The sequence below is a fragment of the Clarias gariepinus genome, chromosome 22, assembly GCF_024256425.1.
Source record: "Clarias gariepinus isolate MV-2021 ecotype Netherlands chromosome 22, CGAR_prim_01v2, whole genome shotgun sequence".
In the NCBI taxonomy this organism is placed as follows: Eukaryota; Metazoa; Chordata; class Actinopteri; order Siluriformes; family Clariidae; genus Clarias; species Clarias gariepinus.
The window spans coordinates 16,122,791-16,141,329 of record NC_071121.1 but is presented as its reverse complement, the minus strand read 5'-3'; the positions used below and the strand labels follow the sequence as shown (position 1 = coordinate 16,141,329).

Here is an 18,539-nt window from a genome sequence, read left to right as displayed (position 1 = left end):
CTAAATACCTACCAAATCAATATTTTTTTTTTTATTTGTCAAGAACCTATATTGCAAAGAATTCATTTAAATTCAGTGTCACATAAATCCAACTTAATGTCAAAACAAAATGCAACATTAAAGCAATAAAGTACAAAAAGAAATTATTTTTTTTTCTAGATCTTCCTCCTTTGATCCTGACACAGAATTCAGTAAATTATGGTGCTGTGTGTGGGAAGAGTGTCATCATGGACTGCAAAGTGTTTAGTTCTCCATCTTCTGTTATACACTGGTCAGTTCTATTATGTTTTGGAAATGCTAATTTATTATTCTCTCTGTTCATATCACTATAGCTTTACATTATTAATATTTTCTGGGTGATTCATAAATAAAGATTGTCAGTAGACAGGTCATTGCTGAATTATTTTAAGATTCAATTCATTTTAAGAAACAGTTTAACACATTGCTGAGTGGTACAGTACAGTAGCTTAGTAGCTTTGCATTTTCAGTGTTAAAGGTTTGAATATTACCCCTAGTCTGTGTGCATGATGTTTTGTATGTTCTCCGTGTTTCCAAATTACCTGATTGGGTGTGACTAATTATTGTTTCATGCGGATACAGGTTAAGTGTGTTATTTAATTTTATTTAATAAACACTTTGTTTATAATTATATAGGAGAAAAGATAGCATTGAAGGTCCCGTGGTAGGCGAACGATTCTTTGTTCATAAAAATGGCTCCCTGCAGATTTATACAACTGAGATGGAAGACACAGGAAAATATATTTGTTCTGTTACCAACTCAGAGGGCAACTCCAGCATTATAGCAAATCTTCATATAAAAGGTGAGCAGTGGTCTTGAACCTAAATAGTTTGACACTATTCTTCCTCTATTATATGGCATATCATGAGATTATGGTCAGTGAAATTTATGCATTTTTTTATGATAGAACCAATCAAAATTGTGACCCCGCCTCAAGATATGAAGATCAAAAGGGGAAGCATGGCAGAGCTTCTGTGCAAGACAAAGTATAATCAGTCACTCACTGATGAGCTGAAAATCTTCTGGCAGAAGGATGGGAAAAAGATATATTCTAACCACAATGAGGATTTAAGGTGGGCAGCAAACCTTGACTTTAGTCTTTTAGATGACTGCATGTGAACTAACATAACGATTGAAGTATTATCGTCTTTAGTCCGGAAACTGTAAATACATTGCCCAGCCAAAAAAACACTTGACATTTTAGAAGGATACAGGACTAACAATATTTAAAAGTACTGGAACTGGGTTAAAAACTCTTCAACACATTATTAAAACCTGAAAGGATAGTGCTGCACGTCAAATTTGTGGAAGAAATGTTGTTGAAAAAAAAAATTATAAATGGACATAATATGTTAAAAAAAAAAAAAAAGGTCCAGACTAACCTTATTTCAGAATGATGCATCCATCAGGGAATACGAGAAGTGAGTGAAGCAAGGCACCTATCATGTATACTGTCCTCATAATGCCCACTGTACAAGACTTTGGAAGCAGTATTATGCTCTGGGGTTGTGTCACTAGATCAGATTTCGGTTCAGCATCATTATGTGTCAATAAAATGACAAATTGAATGTACTGTACTAAAGGACCAGCGTATCACACCAATAATGTTTCCCTTCCCTAATGGTACAGCCATATTCCAGGACTCAAATTGTGAAAGGGTGATTGTGGGAGCATGAAGTATCATATTTACACATCAACTCATCACCACAGTGATGTAATCAAAGCAAATGAAATCTTAAAATGTGTGACATGTTGTGGCCAGGCAGTATATATAAAAATGTAAAGTCTTTTTAAAGCCAATCATTGTTTTGATCAAGAGTAGCATAAAAATTGCTATCATATAGCATATATTGTACTTGTAATAAAAAAAAAAAACATGACTGAAATTGGACCCTTTTAAAGAATATCAAGTTGGAATGAGGAACTACTGTTTCTGTTTCATCTGATTATTTCCAGTACTAACTGCTAACTGTTTAATAGTACTGAATAATGGTTTTGATTTCCACAGATTCTACATTGATGAGGGAACATTGCAGATCAACAACGTGAGCCATAGCGATAAAGGGCTGTATACGTGTATTGCTAGAACATCTCTTGACCAAGATACAGCATCTGCATATATAACTGTTCTAGGTATCTTTTATTTTTAAACATTTATGGTTCGTTCTTCATGACCAACATTTTTTGCAACCTGTTACAATTTAAAATTTTTTAAATGTAATTAATGAATGAAATACAAAATAAAACAATACAGCCTTGTTGTATGATAATAATGATACATCAACAAAGGGTGATGCAAACACATAGTTCAAAAGAGTGAAAATGTGTCATTTTTAATAAGTCATAATAATATTTATGGTTTATGTTGTCCTTAATAAATTAGCTAGAAAAATGTTGCGCTTTTAATATATCTGTATATATGATTTATTTTAGATGTCCCTGACCCTCCAGTAGACTTAACATTATCTGATCTGAGAGATCGCAGTGTGAAGCTACATTGGGTGCCTACAAAAGACTATAACAGCAGCATAACAGGTACTGTACATGTTGACTGCTTACAATTTATGCAAATCTTAAAAGATATGCAACTTCGAGCTACTCTGTAGTGTATTCAAATAACTTTATGTAATTAATGACTAATTACTGAACAGAGTACATCATCGAATTTGAGGAGAACGACTGGGAACCAGGCAAGTGGAGGCCACTGCTAAGAGTATCTGGCCACAAGAACTCTGCTCCTCTCTCATTATATGGACATATTAACTACCAGTTCAGAGTCAGCGCTGTCAATGCCATTGGCAGAGGTCATCCCAGCAGTCCCTCTGAGAGATACAAAACTCCTCCTGCTGGTAGGAAAATACCTCTTGATAAGGGAATGTCTTTTCTATAGCACATTTCATGTTTCTTTATCCATTGCCATACTCTCTACGGTGGCCGTGAAGTGCCAAACATATTAACAAAACTGAAAACAAAAACAAAACAACAATACCCAAAACAAAATAACCAATTCAAAACCAATTTAACAAAACGGGGAGAACAAAATAACTAATTCAAAAACAAAATATAAAAACCCCAAACTAATTTGTTATTTTGTTTGGGTTTTGTTGTTTTGTTATCGGATTTGTTAATTTGGTTTTGAATTTGTTAATTTTTTTCCCGTTTTGTTAATTTGTATTGCACTTCTCGGCCAGTCAGATACAAACCGAAAAAAGGAGGTATAGTTTGCAAATAAAATTCTTACCGCTGATTGGACGAGACATCTGTCACTCAAGATATACAGGAAGTTGGAACTTGTTTCTCTATCGTTGTTTCTTGTGTGTTGTACTTCACTTTAAACTACGGTGGCCGTGAACTGAAGTGCAAAAAAAATAAACAAAACTGACTTCAGGGCCACCGTAAGAACGCCATATTTGAAACCACAATAAGGACAGTACATGTTTGCACATTCGTACACACACACGAATCTACCGCTACTACAGTACTTCCTGTATATCTTGAGTGACAGATGTCTCGTCCAATCAGCGGTAAGAATTTCATTCGCAAACTATACTTACCTTTTCTGGTTTGTATCTGACTGGCCGAGAAGTGCAATACAAATTAACAAAATGCGAAAAAATTAACAAATTCAAAACAAAATAACAAAACCAAAACAACAAAACCCAAAACAAAAAAAAACGTATTGGTTTTGGGTTTTGTTATTTTGTTTTGGGTTTTGTTATTTTGTTTTCAGTTTTGTTTTTTTGTTTTCAGTTGTGTTAATTTGTTTTGCACTTCAGGGCCACCGTACAGTACGATACTGATCTGTAATAGGATTAGGATTTACTACCTTAACCTTTTTAAAAATTTTAGGAATTTCAGGAATGTTTATACATAGAGGGAAATAAATGATGAATAAATGAAAGGACTGCGAATGAAAGAACTGATAAATGCTTAAAATATCCCAAGCAGATTTGCGATTTGATAATATATGTACAGTAAGGACACCTCTTATTAACACAGCTTTCCCCCATAACAGCCCCAGATAGGAATCCAGAAAACATAAAGATTGAGGGTCATTCACCTCATCAAATGGACATTACTTGGGAGGTAACAAACTGACATTGCTGTCTTTTTTATATATATATATATTTACAGTATATATACTGCAGTTGAAATATACATTTACATTTAGGCAGTCTCATTTGGCAGACACTCTTATCCAGGGTGACTTAAAAGTTCTTTGATTTTTATCATTGGATATACTGTATCTGAGTTACTAACTCAAAGTACCATCAGTCAAACATTGGTCAGGGTTTTTATTTGTTTTTATCTAGTTACATTTTTTTTGTAATAATATGACGAGTATATAAAATATTTGTTTTATAGGACAAATATATAATGAATATATGGTGTTATAACCTTACTATTGATATTTGGATTTCAGTGACACTATGAAAAGCTATAATAATTAATCTTGCTTCCTAACCTACCTTGATCATTTGTAACTTTTCTGTAAATTTCTTTCCTGTGCTGTGTAATTTACCTTAATTTAATTTAATTTTGCATGATTGGTAGTATAAATAAATAAATAAATTGATAAAGACCTTTTTAATGGCCTTTTTTACTTTCTTTGTATTCAAGCCTTTGATGCCTATCGAGCACAATGGACCTGGTCTGGAGTACAAACTTAGCTATAGGCAAATGGGTGTAGAAAAAAGCTGGACCGAGACGATGGTGACAAGGCATTCCTTTGTTGTAAAAGGCACCCCTACATTTGTTCCATATGAGGTTAAGGTCCAGGCCCACAATAATCATGGTTGGGCAGTGGAACCCAAAATTGAGATTGGATATTCTGGTGAAGACTGTGAGTAAAGTACTGCTACTGTATGTTCTTAAATGTATAAGGATCCATAACATTTAGCCAGGTGGGACACAAGGCCAGGAAGCTGAAGTAGTTGGGTCTTTACAAATTGTATCTGAATATCTATATTTATTTATTGATAGTTTCAAAACCAAATTATGCAGTCAGACTGGCTTCTGCTTACTGATATCATACAGTATGGGGCATTCCTTCATAATAGGATTAGACTGACTATAATATGTAATATTAAGCTTATAGAATACAAAAAGTGTAAAATAAATAAATAACAGGTCACATTGTAAATAAATCTCATGTGTTTTACAAGCTTGTAAGCTACTTACAGTAGTTATGTTGGATGTCATCAATTCTCCTTAATACTAGTTAGTTATAGCATATTAATGTATCCGTACTGTAGGTATTACTCTCTCACCAATCATCCTTGTTTGGAGTGATAGTGGTATCTGGAGTTTAATGCTATCTTTTTCTCACCAGTGCCAACTGCAGCTCCTGAGGATGTGTACGTAGAAGTGTTAAATTCCACACTGGTGCAGGTCACCTGGTCCCCGGTACAACAATCTCAGCTCAGGGGACATCTTCAAGGTTACAATGTGAGTGCCTGTCTGTAGATAAACATCATCTAACTATGAGCAAGGAGCTTGTACTTGAACACTTTTTCTATGCATTTGAATGTAAGAGAAATACATTTCTAAATGAATGAAGACAATTTTAAACCTAAGTTGAAAAAAAAACAATAAAAATCTTTGCCCCAAGAAAACACTAGTTTTAACCAAAGGAAAATTAAAATATTGGCCTTCTGCTCCTTTTGGCTAGGAGACTGATTTTGACTAAATGGAACCCTGATCCAACAATATTTAGCCGCTGGATAAGGGAAGTGATGTACTACCTTGAACTTGAGAAAATTAGGTATATAGTTAGAGTATCTACTGGTACATTTTATAATATTTGGCAGTCTTTCTTAACTTTTGCTGAGGGCATGAACGCAGATAATATTGTACTGTAAAGGAAGGGTGTGGGGAAGATTCTCTTTTTTTTTTAGATTTTTTTTTATGGACATCTGATTGTTATGGCATCCTTGTGTTTGTCTGGTGTTGGGGGGATGGGGGGTTGGTTTTGTATTCTCTTTTGTTGTGTTTTCCTGTGTTTTTACTTCTGTGTAGTTTGAAAATAAATAAAAAAAACTTTAATCAAAGGGGTAGTTTCTGTGGATTTGGGTGTCATTGTAACAGATTTGTTTGGCATTTGCACTGATGTGAAGTCATATGGCAGTGTGGGGATATTGATCATGCATCAACCTTAGTTATAAGATACAAAAGGAATACATAAAAAGGTCCCAAGATTGACAAAAATAATTTTAACATAAATAATATATTGTCTTAGTTATAATGGAGTTTTCAAGAATTTAAAAAGTTGTGCCTATATTCTGTCTAAGTTTTAATCAAGTTGAGGCATGATCAGTGTTTTCATGCTTCTGTGTGGCTTCGTGTCACTTCAAATGTATAAAAACAGGTCTGTTGTGGTGGTGCCCAAATTTACAGAGGTTATTTTGTTATTTCTATATTTTAGTCCTATTACTCATAAGAAAGACACTAAAATGCAAAAATGGATCCTGATGTGTGGTTTACTGTGTAATCTATTTTGTAAATAATACTGTATGATGGCACTTATACCTACAGTATTTATCTGAATTGAAGTGCTTCTAAAACCAGTGGTCCAACCCTTCAGTAATACAAATTGTTTTATACAAAAAAAAAAAACAATAAAAATCTAACCAAAGGTAAAAAGAGTTTAATAGGCTACTTGAATTTAGGGTAATGTTCCATAAATTACAAAAAAAGAAGAAAAAAAATGAGTTAATAGGTTTGAACCAGTTTTGGGGCGTTTAATTTAGTTTTTTTATTTTTTATTTTTAAGAGCTGTATGCTTGTCGTTGTAAGTATGGAAACATTTGAAGCCATGCATCCATCATGAATAGTGGCCACTATAATCTGTACTTACTTCATTTTGTCAGGTCTAGACTGAACATTTTTCAGGCAATAAAATGAAGCCAACTAACTACCTGAATCTACTAAATTACCTTTTTTTCCAGATGAAGGTCAAATCCAGGAAGATCCACGGGGATATTCCTGGATTTGACCTGGTTTAAATTTTTACTAGTTACATTTTCTTTCGTATTTCTTTTTATTAATATTTATTCACTATATATAGTTTTATTTTCTTTTAAGGTCACTGGCGGTTTTTATTTTTTTTTAAGGTCACTGGCGGTCGTACAAGCATTTCACTGTGTATGACTGTGTATGTGACAAATAAACTTTGAATTTGAATTTGAAAATTTGGTTTTAAGATCATAAAGAATAATTTTTACACATGAATTGGTCACTAAATTGGCCCAATTAAAGCAAAAGGTTGTTAAATGAAATATTTGAGTGTACAACTTTTTTGTCCAGGCAGTGTATGTTTCAGATTACCTGATCATTCTCTCCTTTGTAATTTCCATTTTTTGTACCCTTTATTTCCTTTTTCAGGTGCATTGGTGGAGAACACAAAGCCTTTTGACTTCCATAGAAGTTCCTGCTGAGAAGCAGTTTCTGACCCTCACAGGAAATCAGAGTCATACCATAGTGTCTGGGTTGAAACCTTTCTCCCAATACCGTCTCAATGTTCATGTATTTAACAGGAAAGGCAGTGGACCCAGTAGCAGCCCAATCACCTTTACAACACCACAGGGAGGCAAGAACTAATTGCATCACTTACCCCTTAAATAGGGAGACACAAGAAGTTGAAAAATGTATAAATCTTTATACTGCTTAGTTTAAAATGGCTTGTTAGAAATTTGTCATTTGAAATTTTATGTTCAGAGTTTAGTATGTATAGTTACCATTACCAAACCTCTACAGTATATTTATTTACAATACAGTGACTTTGTTCACAATACAGTGACTTTTTTTAAGTATACTTACATTTTAAATAATAAGTAATAATTACATTGTATAAAACAAACTCCTAAGCAACTGCATTCTCATGCTCCTTCTAAAGTATGATAACTGTATGGTGTTCACTTTATGCAGTTCCTGAAAGCCCCCCTGTGCTCAGAGCTACAAATCCACAGGATAACTCAATCACACTGGTGTGGGCTCCACCACTTGAGGCCAATGGTGTTCTCACTGGATACAAGCTGCAGTACCATATAAGTATGCCTATATTCTTCTTTTCCGTTTCAATCACACGTTTTAAAGACTGAAATGTTTCATTAATAAAGACTAAAGTTGCATTATTTCACCAGTGCTTAAATGAAAATTAGGCACATCTATGTCTAAAACAAATCTTCTAGAACAGCTTTAATAAAGATATTTGTCTAAATGAGAATATGCATGAACAAACCTTAAAAATAACATCTGACTCTTTTCAGCCAATGATACACTGGATGCTGGTGAACTATACAGAGTTAATATCAGTGGACCAGACAATACACAGTTGGTTCTAAATGATCTGGAGACTGATGGCTACTACAAGTTCTATCTGAGCGCTTGTACACTTGTCGGCTGTGGACCAGCTATTAGTGAAGAGGGGTCCACTGGTTCAGGAGCACGTAAGTAAGACCATGCAGTGGCTAGACTCTGGGCCAGATGTGTCTATGTCAAAAGGCCTAATATTTGTGTCCCATAGATTTTCAGGGTAAAAAAAAATCATATTATCATTGTTCTCCTGAGTGTGTGTTTATTTTTCACATAAAAAGACCAACTAATAAAAACATTGCTTGATCTACTTCAAATCTTTTGTGTATGGATAATTGTATTAATTTGAAACTGGTTATTAAGGCCCAAGCACAACATCAGCTTTATTATGTCATAGTGTGTGAAGGGCCCTCTTGTTCTTCTAAAGATTATTAGGGCCCAAGCACTAGGACATCTGCCCTATTAAGTTTAGGGTGTGAACTACCCTATTGCTTTTCTAAGGATTATTATTTTCCGGGCTAAAGCGTGGTGACAAAGTCATGTCATCATAATGAATAAGGGCGGGCCCTCTTGTTCTTCAGTGCATTTTTTTTACTATTATTTATTTATTTATTTTCAATTATCTCATCTCATTTTTTAAAAACTCATGAAAATCACAGGTTTAAATCTCTGCCATTGTCAGTGTGGCTTGGCCCTGGGAGTAGCACACACCCTCCACAGCCCCCCATGAGCTGCATGGCTCATACACGCTTGCACATATTCATATACAGTTTCCATCTCCTTCAGCTGAACAACGTTTGCACTATATGTCATTAAGACAAATCCACAGGAAGTCAGTTATTTTAAGTTGTTTGCAAAATGCACCCAAATATACAGCACTTCTGCCAAGGAATTAATACTGTACCATCGCCACCAAACCAGGCCAATATGATCTCAAGATTTTTGATCTCAAACAGTTCAGCCATGGCAATGCCTTAAACTTACAGAGAATAAAAAAGAAACAGGAAGTGGCTAATAACTTTTGTGTACATTGAGTGATGTACATGAAACCTAAGGATTATGTTAAGAGTATGAAGCAGATCACATGAATATGACTACTATGAGTCTCAGTCAAAGCACCACAAACTCTCTGATATCTCAATCTCTAATATTTTGTCCCTTATTTTTATCTGATTTGAGTCTAAATCAGGCAGAATAATATCAAGACATGTCTGATTTGAAACCGTACAGGAATTTATGATTACTTAAATCGGGTTGCTATGGCGAGGATTTAATAGAAGCAAATTAATGTTCTCATATCTTGCAAGTGAGTGCAAGTGGTTATAAGGAAGGCCAGAGTGACCGGGCCCGCGGTGTGCACCTTCACAGCACCCCGTGGAACACTGTCACGCCCCATTGTCACGCTCCATTGAACATTGCTGCATAGCCCATATGCACTTGCACGTATATGCATGAGATCCAGTACACATTTAGATCTCATTCAGCTAAATGACTTTTGTACCATCTGCCATGGGATCTGCTCAACAGAAAGTCATTTATTTTGGGTTGTTTAACCCAATTGAAGTTGATCCCCCTCTTGAGGGATTTATATGGTTTTGACCAAACAGGGCCCAATATGATGTGAAAAAACCCTGAGGTTCTAAAAGGGATTTTACAAATTTTAAATGATTTAGCCATGAGGAGCCTTAAACTTATGGCAAATAATGTACTACTATCAGTGTAACTGACTCAGTACTAAACTACTATCCACTAGATAAAACACTTTCTTCTTATTGTAAATGTAAAGCCTTCATAACAGCTCTAATTTGAGGTGCTGTTAATTGGACATTTTTGAGGCTGGTAACTCTGAATTAACTTCTCCTCTGCAGCAGAGGTAAGTTTAGGTCTTGTTTTCCTAGGAAGGTCTTCATGAGATACTATTATGGTGCTTGATAAGTTTTGCAAATGCAATTGACAATGGTGTTCTTAAAGGAACTATTCTAAAAGCGTTACCTACGTTTCTTAAAATAACAACTGACTGTTACATAATTACCAAATTACATGAGTTATTTTATAGTTTTGAAATCCCAGGATAAAATCCCTTTAAACTAAATATATATCAATGTACATTGTTTGATCAGTTTCATTAGACTCTGTGGCCACTGTCTGTCTAGTGGCAATGACAGAGGTGCTTGGGCCTAATCATTGTTGCTTGCAACTATATTTTTTACTTTTTCCAACATGAAATTGTGAAAATATTTTTGATATCTCAAATCGTTTAGCAGTGATGAGGTCTTAAACTTGTGGCTAATAACTTCCTTAGTCATATTTAATTACTTTACAGTATACAATGGAACCTCAGATTGCATGTAACTCGGTTTGCGAGTGTTCCGCAAGACAAGCAAAACATTTTTAATAAATTTTGACTTGAATGAGCAAGTCATGATAAACAAGTACCAAGTATCATTGGGTATCATGTATGTAGCATGCATGCGCTTCTTTGACGCAAAGCATCACATGATCACAATTAAGCCAATGGTCATTCTTTCTCTCGTGCTGCGGAATTGCGGGTAATCGTCTCCCATGCTTGGTCTCAGTGCGTGTGCGTACGTAGGTGTTTGTATGAAAGTCATCCTACACGGCAGCCTTCTCCCTCTCCACTTTCTGATCTCAATCACTACAGCCACGATTATTTTCAATGGTAAAATGCAGGTTAATTTGTTTTTTTTATTTTATATTTTGTATAAATAATTTTTATATGAATATTTTTGGGTTGGGAAGCAAATCATCAGAGTTTCAATTATTTCTTATATATCTATATACAAGCACATTTCTGGAACAAATTATGTTCCCAATCCAAGGTTGAACGGTATAGTTATATATTATATTACCTTATGTCATAATGGTAACCTCAGCAAACTCAATATGACTGACACATCTACAACCTGTCTCTATTGCTGCTGCATATCTGGAATTAGGAGTAGTTCTTAAGTGGTTACCATTGTGGCCCTTTCAGAGTCAAGGGCCTGATATCTGCCCCTCGTGAACATACTGTAGAGTTTGCATGCTCTTCCATGATTGGTGGTTTCCTAGAGTAGGCTTTGTGGACATGTAGAGTAGGCTAATTGGTGTTTTAAAATATCTCCTGTAATAAAGGAGGTGCATGAGTTGCATGATCACCTGAGTGCAGTATTGAAATTTCTCCTCTGTTTTTATGTCAGATAATTTTTTCTCACCTCATTCATGTGTTTAACCTTAAAAGGGAAGTCTTTTTATAGACATGCACTTCATAACATGCTTAAGGACTGTCCATCAATAGGTTTGTCTATGAGTTTAAAGTATTACAAAACAGACACACACACACACACACACACACACATACACACTTTTGTTAGACTGTAAACTAATGCCTATTATATTTTGTATTTGCAGATACAGCAGGTGTACATGACAGAATCTCATCTACAAGTTGGTTCATCGGTATTATGTGTGCCGTGGCACTGCTTACCCTTGTAGCTCTAATTGCCTGCTTTGTGAACAAGAACAAAAGAGGAATATATGCAGGTATGAATGTATTGATTTCTAAAGTACTCTCCTTACTCTCTACATCATGGTAGTGTCAGTCAAACTAAGAAAAAAAATCTGCTTTGTAGTTTTCTTTACTTATGCTACATTCCTAAAGCTCTTTCTTACTGATTTAATTTCAAGTGCACATAAACATAATACTATGCACAAAAACAATAAGTATTTTAAGCATCTTTTGATTTTTCTTCGCTACCAAACTGTGACTCTTACTCGAAAAAACTAAGACTTTTTTGACAAAGACAATGAATTAGAAAAGCAGTAATATTTTCAAGTGTATAGCATTTTGTATTTTTATTAGTATTATTATTATTATTATTACAAATGCAAAGATATTACACTTAATATATACAAGTTACCACCTTGGGCTCTTAACACATTCTGACCATTATATAAATTTTGTCAAAATGTGTGATACAACATTTATACAAGATAACATATATAGGATGTAAGAGAAAACCCCTCAATTATTATAATTATGGATAGACTGATCACAGTTATTACTATCAGAATGTATACTTTTTGAAGTGGGTATGCAAGGCTCATCTATTCCTTTGGGGACCAAGTGCTAGCCTGTCTGGTCCTATCCCACAGAATAGCCAATGTAGCATGAATTGCTGATCAAAGTCAGTGTTGGCCACAATAAAAAGTTAACAATACAAAGAACACCTGGTCCATCACAGGCTGCCATGTATGGGGACTTGCAGAGTTCATGGTTGTTGGTGTCCTGGTGTCCAAATAACAGACCACTCATGGAATCCACCAGAAAAAAAGTTTAATCCATGAAGGGTCCACAGTGTAACCCATACCACTCAACGGATCCAGTGCTAACATTTTCATGTATTACCCACAGCAATTTCGTGGAATCATGCCTCAAGGAGCCTGAGCTGCCCTTGTGTGACAAGGGGAACCTACATAACATTGCACTTAATGTATTGTGTTTTATTGTTATGGATATTTGATACATGCTGCAAGAGATCACATAGTAACATCCGGATCACCAGTACCTGTGCTGTAATATTTGGATAGGAAGGATATACAGCAGGTATGTGTCCGCTGGCTAGCAATATAAGCCCAATTTAAGAGTCTGTCACATAGTTGTGTAAATACCATCACTTTTTATGCAATTATAAGGTTTAGACTTTGTCCCCAGGGCATGTTTAATTTCTTGGTCATGGTTTTGGGGTCAGATAAGCTAAGATACATAATGGGTTCTACCCTCAAAAAAAATTGGAATAGCAATTACCCTCTTTGCTAATTGCTATTCCTAATTTTGTTCAGGGCAATCTGCCCTTTTCATTCTTGGAACATCATAATAAAAAACAATTGACAGATTGAACCAGGAAAGAATAAAGCAAACCTGCCCTGATGAGGGGTCAATTGACCAGTCACATAAACCAAATTATCTATCAGTGCTAAAAAGGGTTGAAAGGTCAGTTCTTCAGTGCTAACATGAGAGCCAGACTTTCCTAGTTGTCTATGTCATAGTATTTCTTGTCTGCTGGAAACAATTTATATGAGTAATATGCATGGGTGGAGTTGTAAAGAATTACCTTGGCCACCTGGTGATTGACATCAGTAACTGGATAAAGGTCATATGTGGTGTCACATCAAACAGGTGTTCCATAAAAATTCAGGTTCTTCTGCTGAAAAAGGACTTCAGGCATTGTTGCCAGAGATGTTTTTTGCTCTATCAGATATACTTTTATAATTATAACTGTAAATGCGTAGATCTTTAGTGGCTTCACCATGAAATGACACTACAGATGAAGATAATACTTAAAGCTAATCTGAATCTTTTCCTGAGCTCAACGAAGGCCTCTGCAGACTGAAAATTCAGACTGAGTTTGGATTTGACCACCTCTGAGTAGTAGTGTGAGTTCAGCCCAACACACACGAGGTTCCTTCTAAAGTGGCAAAAGAAATGTTGCAATTTCAGTCACTGCTGCTATCTTGTGGTCATTCATCTTGATTCGCTGGTTGCCTATGGTTAAACCTACAGTATAAATGAGACCGAAGTCTGTTTTAAAAGATCAAGACATCATCGATATATGGATTTATCTCTGACCACAATATCACAGAATGATGGATACAGTATATTCTTGAAGCAATTGAGGGGCATTAACCTTTACATACCAGTATTGGGTATTCATAGGGGAGAAAACCATTCCATTGATCATCCTCATGCATGTGTATTTATTTACAGTATATGTGATGAGGATGTTAGAATTGAAATGATTGCTATTTCACAGCTTTGAGGTTCAAGGTAATAAATTATATGGTGTGGATGTAGATAATAAGATACCAGAATCACCTGGATCTGGATCTCCTCTCCTGACAATGTGTAAATTAGATATTTAGGTGGCTTGGTCAAATAAAAGTTGATGGTAAGATACATTCTGTAATTTGATGGAAGCTGGTTAATCAGTTTTATTACAATAAAATAGACAAAACCAACATTAATGTACAGTATCTGTCAGAATCTGCAGTTGGCTGATGAGGTCATCTGCTATCAATCTTGCTCCTGAATGTATATGGATTTGGTACATGAATTTCTGCTGTAGTCAGCACCCAGTGTTTAAGGTCCAGTACACATTTCTCAAATTTATTAAGCTGAGGTCTCTTATCTGGCTTTGCTTAATGATACAGCTGTCATCCAAAGTTGAACTAATACCATGTTTAAAAACAATTTAATCTCAAGGAAGCATAAACTGTATAAAAAAAAGTAGGGATACAAAAGAACCATGTGGAACACCTATGGTTGCTTGTGGATAGAATATCATCATTTACCCCTACAAACTGATAATGATCAATAAAATATGATCTGTGCCAGGAGAGCGCTGTTCCATTATCTCTAAAATGAGCTGGTCGATAAAAGGAGAATAGTATGATCAGTGGCATCAAAAGTGACAACAAGTTCAGGCAAGCATGTAGACACAAAACTATATTAGGTAATTTACTAGTTTAACCACTATTACAACACTCTGTGCTATGATGAGTTCTAAATCCTGACTGATCTCTTCATGCATTGTCTACTGTATATTGCTCATCTTCTTTTGGGTTGAGGACAGAGGCGATCCTAGAGGGTTTTGGGGCACTAGGCCAAAAATTTCAGAAAGCCCCTGGGGGCCGCAATCAGTTGGTTGCCTTTCTTGTTGACAAGCATTGCCTCTGGTCATTGGGTTCCTGAAGACTAGCTCCAGGAACTCAGGGTATAGGGCAAGGAACACTTTGGTTGGGATTCCAACCCATCACAAAGCAAAAGCACACACTCACACTCATATTCATACACAGCAATTTGAAAATGCCATTCAGCCTACATTGCATGTATGTGGAATATGGCAGGAAACTGGAATACCCAGGGGAAACCCACCAAGCACATGATAAAATGCAAACTCCGTGCCCACAGACTAGAAATCAAATTCAAACCCCTAACCCTGGACAATGCTAATAACTAACTAACCATACCACCATCCTGAATAATACATTTTATTAATGTCATTACTACGTAGGTAAAAGCATAACTGTTGTGCTACACCCTTTTCTACAATGTTGGAGATACAGTAAAGGAAAAGTTTGCTTTTGATCCATTTACGTTTGCAGTATACATTTTTATCTCAGGGGTTTCTGTGTGAAAATCAGGAGAGCTGCAGGAATGAGTTGCAAATATATATTTTTATTATTATACAAATCAATAGGCAAATATGTAAGCAAAAACAGGCTTGAGGTCATAACTAACACAAAGAAGATAAAAGGGTAAAAAATATTTGAAATGAAAGACATAGAAAGAACTTTGAAACTATAAACACCTTGTGTGTGTGTGTGCGTGCGTGCGTGCGTGCGTGCGCGCGCGCGTATGCATATAAACTTCAGCACACTTAGCTGAGGTGAGTCCAAGTTTATCAGTCATTCTATAAGTTCACTGTAAAGGTGGACTTTTACTTATTCTGATGTTTATACACATCTTGAAAGTAATCAATGTTCTTAAAACACAGAAATATTGGAAACAGAAAACCCTTTCATTACATTTTATCTCACAGTTAAAATTGGAAGCTTTGCAATAAACATGTGACATAAAAAATAGTAGTTTCTGGTTAATGTTTTTTTTCATTGCAGTGAAAGAGAAGGAAGACATGCGACCACATCTGGATTTTAAAGGCACGAATAACGAGACTTCCTGTGAATACAGGTAAATAGTACATTCTACTGTGGTTGGATGGTAATGGGAAGCTTTAGTACTGTATATGCAAAAAGCATAATTTATTTTAGGTTTCAAGGTGGTAAGCTTTGACCTCCTTATATGACATCCACTATTCTTTAATTGTCTTGAGTATGGTTGTAACACATTTCAGCCTTATGTAAGCAAAGACTCAACAGTAAAGATTTTTTATTTTTATTTTATTGGTTTGTTCTGTTTTCTTAACTCAACCAATATGTAAAAAAAAATGCCAATGGAAGGACGAGTAATTTTTAAGTGAAATAGCAATTATTTATTATTATTATTATTATTATTATTATTATGATTATTATTATTATGCAGAACAAACTTTTTGACGATGTTGAAAAACTACAGTTCCTCATCCTCTGTTACTTGATTGTGGTTAATTTGATAATTTATTTGGTAGAAAAGTTTTATTTTGGGGCTTTATAAGGCAATGTTTAGGTCGTACTACTGAAGCTATTCACTGACAAATAGTGTAGCTGCTATTTTGTAACATTTTCTTTGTTTTGCAAGCTTCATACTCGCAAAATGTCATTCCATGCTTGATGCATATGTCCTAACCTTGTGGTTTAACCTCTAAGGCAAGGTTTAAAAACATAGCGTGCCTTTTATTTTTATCCGTTTATAATACATTTGCTGTTTAATTTAAATAAAATATTAGTTTAATTATACAGTATATTTTGCCAACTCAAGGATTGTTTGTCAGGGGGATAGAGTAGCCCAGCAGGAAAGTTAGTCACTTTGCATTGTATTGTTTTTGCAGTTACAGTGATAAAAAGCCTCTTAAGAGAAGTCAACCTACCCTATTAAGAGACATCAAAGACGACAGCAGCAGCCTGGACAGCTCTACCACCTATGGGAATGAGGAATGCGAGTTCAGTGAGGATGGATCTTTCATTGGTGAATACGTTGGCATCAAACAAAGGTTATCCATGGACTTTACAGTTTAAGATGCTGTTTATTCTTTTAGAGTATTTAAATCTGAGAGGAAGGCTGTGCGCAATTTGAAGACGCAGATGGATGTATAGTAAGAGTCCAATTGTGTGGGCGAAGGGTAGCAAACACTGAGAAATACACAAACTTAACATCATATAACAACCATGGTTTCTTGTTTATGTGAAAATTAGCTGCAGTATACTACAATGTTCAACAACTGGGTGGATTAGACACTTTGGTTTTCAGGACACAGTCAGTTCTGTTCAGGAAAATAAAATAAAAAAAAGTGGACATGGTGCCTCACTTACTTGTAAAAACAGAGCATTTTTGTTAGATTCCATGGACCTGATATGCATGGGAAAAGTGTCCTTTTAAAAAAATCATAATGAAGTTCAGATCCTATGAACAAATGGGTTTCCTTTGATGTTGATGCAATCGATTAACAATACTTTCTGATTCTTGCATATATTTGAAAACCTGACACATTTCTTTTAAGCAATGTAATGAATTAAAATTGATCATTTCACTGCCAGAGGGAAAATAGAAAATTGATGACCCATACGTTCGTCCTTGCATGGCAGTATTTTCTAAATCATATACAGAATGCATGCACACATAGGCATAGTAGATAATTTGTTGGAGGACATTTTTTGAATGTTTATAGAATTCCTAGAAATTACTGTCCTTACAGGAGTAATCTTGTCAACACAAGAGATTGTAATTAGAAGCAATTTTAATGCATGACATTTTTTTCTGGTGTTCTAGTTTATCCCTACTTCTACCTTATTTCCTAAACTGTGTTTTATTGTACAGAATGTAAGTAGTTTTTTATGAGTGAAACTATATTTTTTATGTTTGTACATTCCATTTTTAATATTTGTAAATACCATCTATACTGACATTTTAAAATGTTTGTTTAGAAAATTCTAGAAACAATGACTCATACTTATAAAGCTTACTTATAAAGGAAGCTTAGATCAAATGTTGCTAATTACTTCACCAGCCACTTCCATACAATAACAAACTTCCTGCCATATTATCAGGGCAAGAATCTCAAGAAAGTCTTGTCTTTGAACAGATATGTATATAACCTGTTAATGTGTTTTTCTTTATGTTCAACCTATTTTCACAAAATATGTTTTTACAGATAACTTAAAATAAAAGTGAAGTAAATATACAGTGGGACACCTTGCCTTTATTCTTTCATAAAGACCCTTAAATAATAAAAGCCCACATGGTTGCTGAGATATCTCTTTTCTTGGTTGATATGGCACTTACTGTATTCTTCCAAATGGGATACAGTTTGCCAACTAAAATCTATATGGAAGTGCTAAAATCAACTCATTAGAAAAGATGGAAAGCCACACCACTAGCATAATAACATACATATTTAACTAAGGAAATAGGTAAAGCTTAGGTAAATAGGAAAAGCCTTTCATTGCATAATTACTAAAGTTTTTATATTATTGTGTTTTTAACAACTTGTTT

The 18,539-nt window shown here is 35.0% G+C and overlaps 1 protein-coding gene across 1 annotated transcript in view; it reads left to right on the top strand.

Moving 5' to 3' along the window:
- chl1a (cell adhesion molecule L1-like a) overlaps positions 1-18,230 on the top strand; it is a 41,041-nt gene extending 22,811 nt beyond the window's left edge. Inside the window, exons 12-26 of the mRNA XM_053483369.1 lie at positions 160-271; positions 655-821; positions 927-1,092; positions 2,028-2,152; positions 2,453-2,554; positions 2,671-2,868; positions 4,035-4,105; positions 4,640-4,862; positions 5,352-5,467; positions 7,403-7,607; positions 7,946-8,068; positions 8,287-8,466; positions 11,744-11,875; positions 16,010-16,082; positions 16,879-18,230. Of these exons, the coding sequence (XP_053339344.1) occupies positions 160-271; positions 655-821; positions 927-1,092; positions 2,028-2,152; positions 2,453-2,554; positions 2,671-2,868; positions 4,035-4,105; positions 4,640-4,862; positions 5,352-5,467; positions 7,403-7,607; positions 7,946-8,068; positions 8,287-8,466; positions 11,744-11,875; positions 16,010-16,082; positions 16,879-17,065 (2,180 nt within the window). The 3' untranslated portion in view covers positions 17,066-18,230. The remainder of the gene's footprint in view (positions 1-159; positions 272-654; positions 822-926; positions 1,093-2,027; positions 2,153-2,452; positions 2,555-2,670; positions 2,869-4,034; positions 4,106-4,639; positions 4,863-5,351; positions 5,468-7,402; positions 7,608-7,945; positions 8,069-8,286; positions 8,467-11,743; positions 11,876-16,009; positions 16,083-16,878) is intronic.
- The last annotated feature ends 309 nt before the right edge of the window (positions 18,231-18,539 follow it).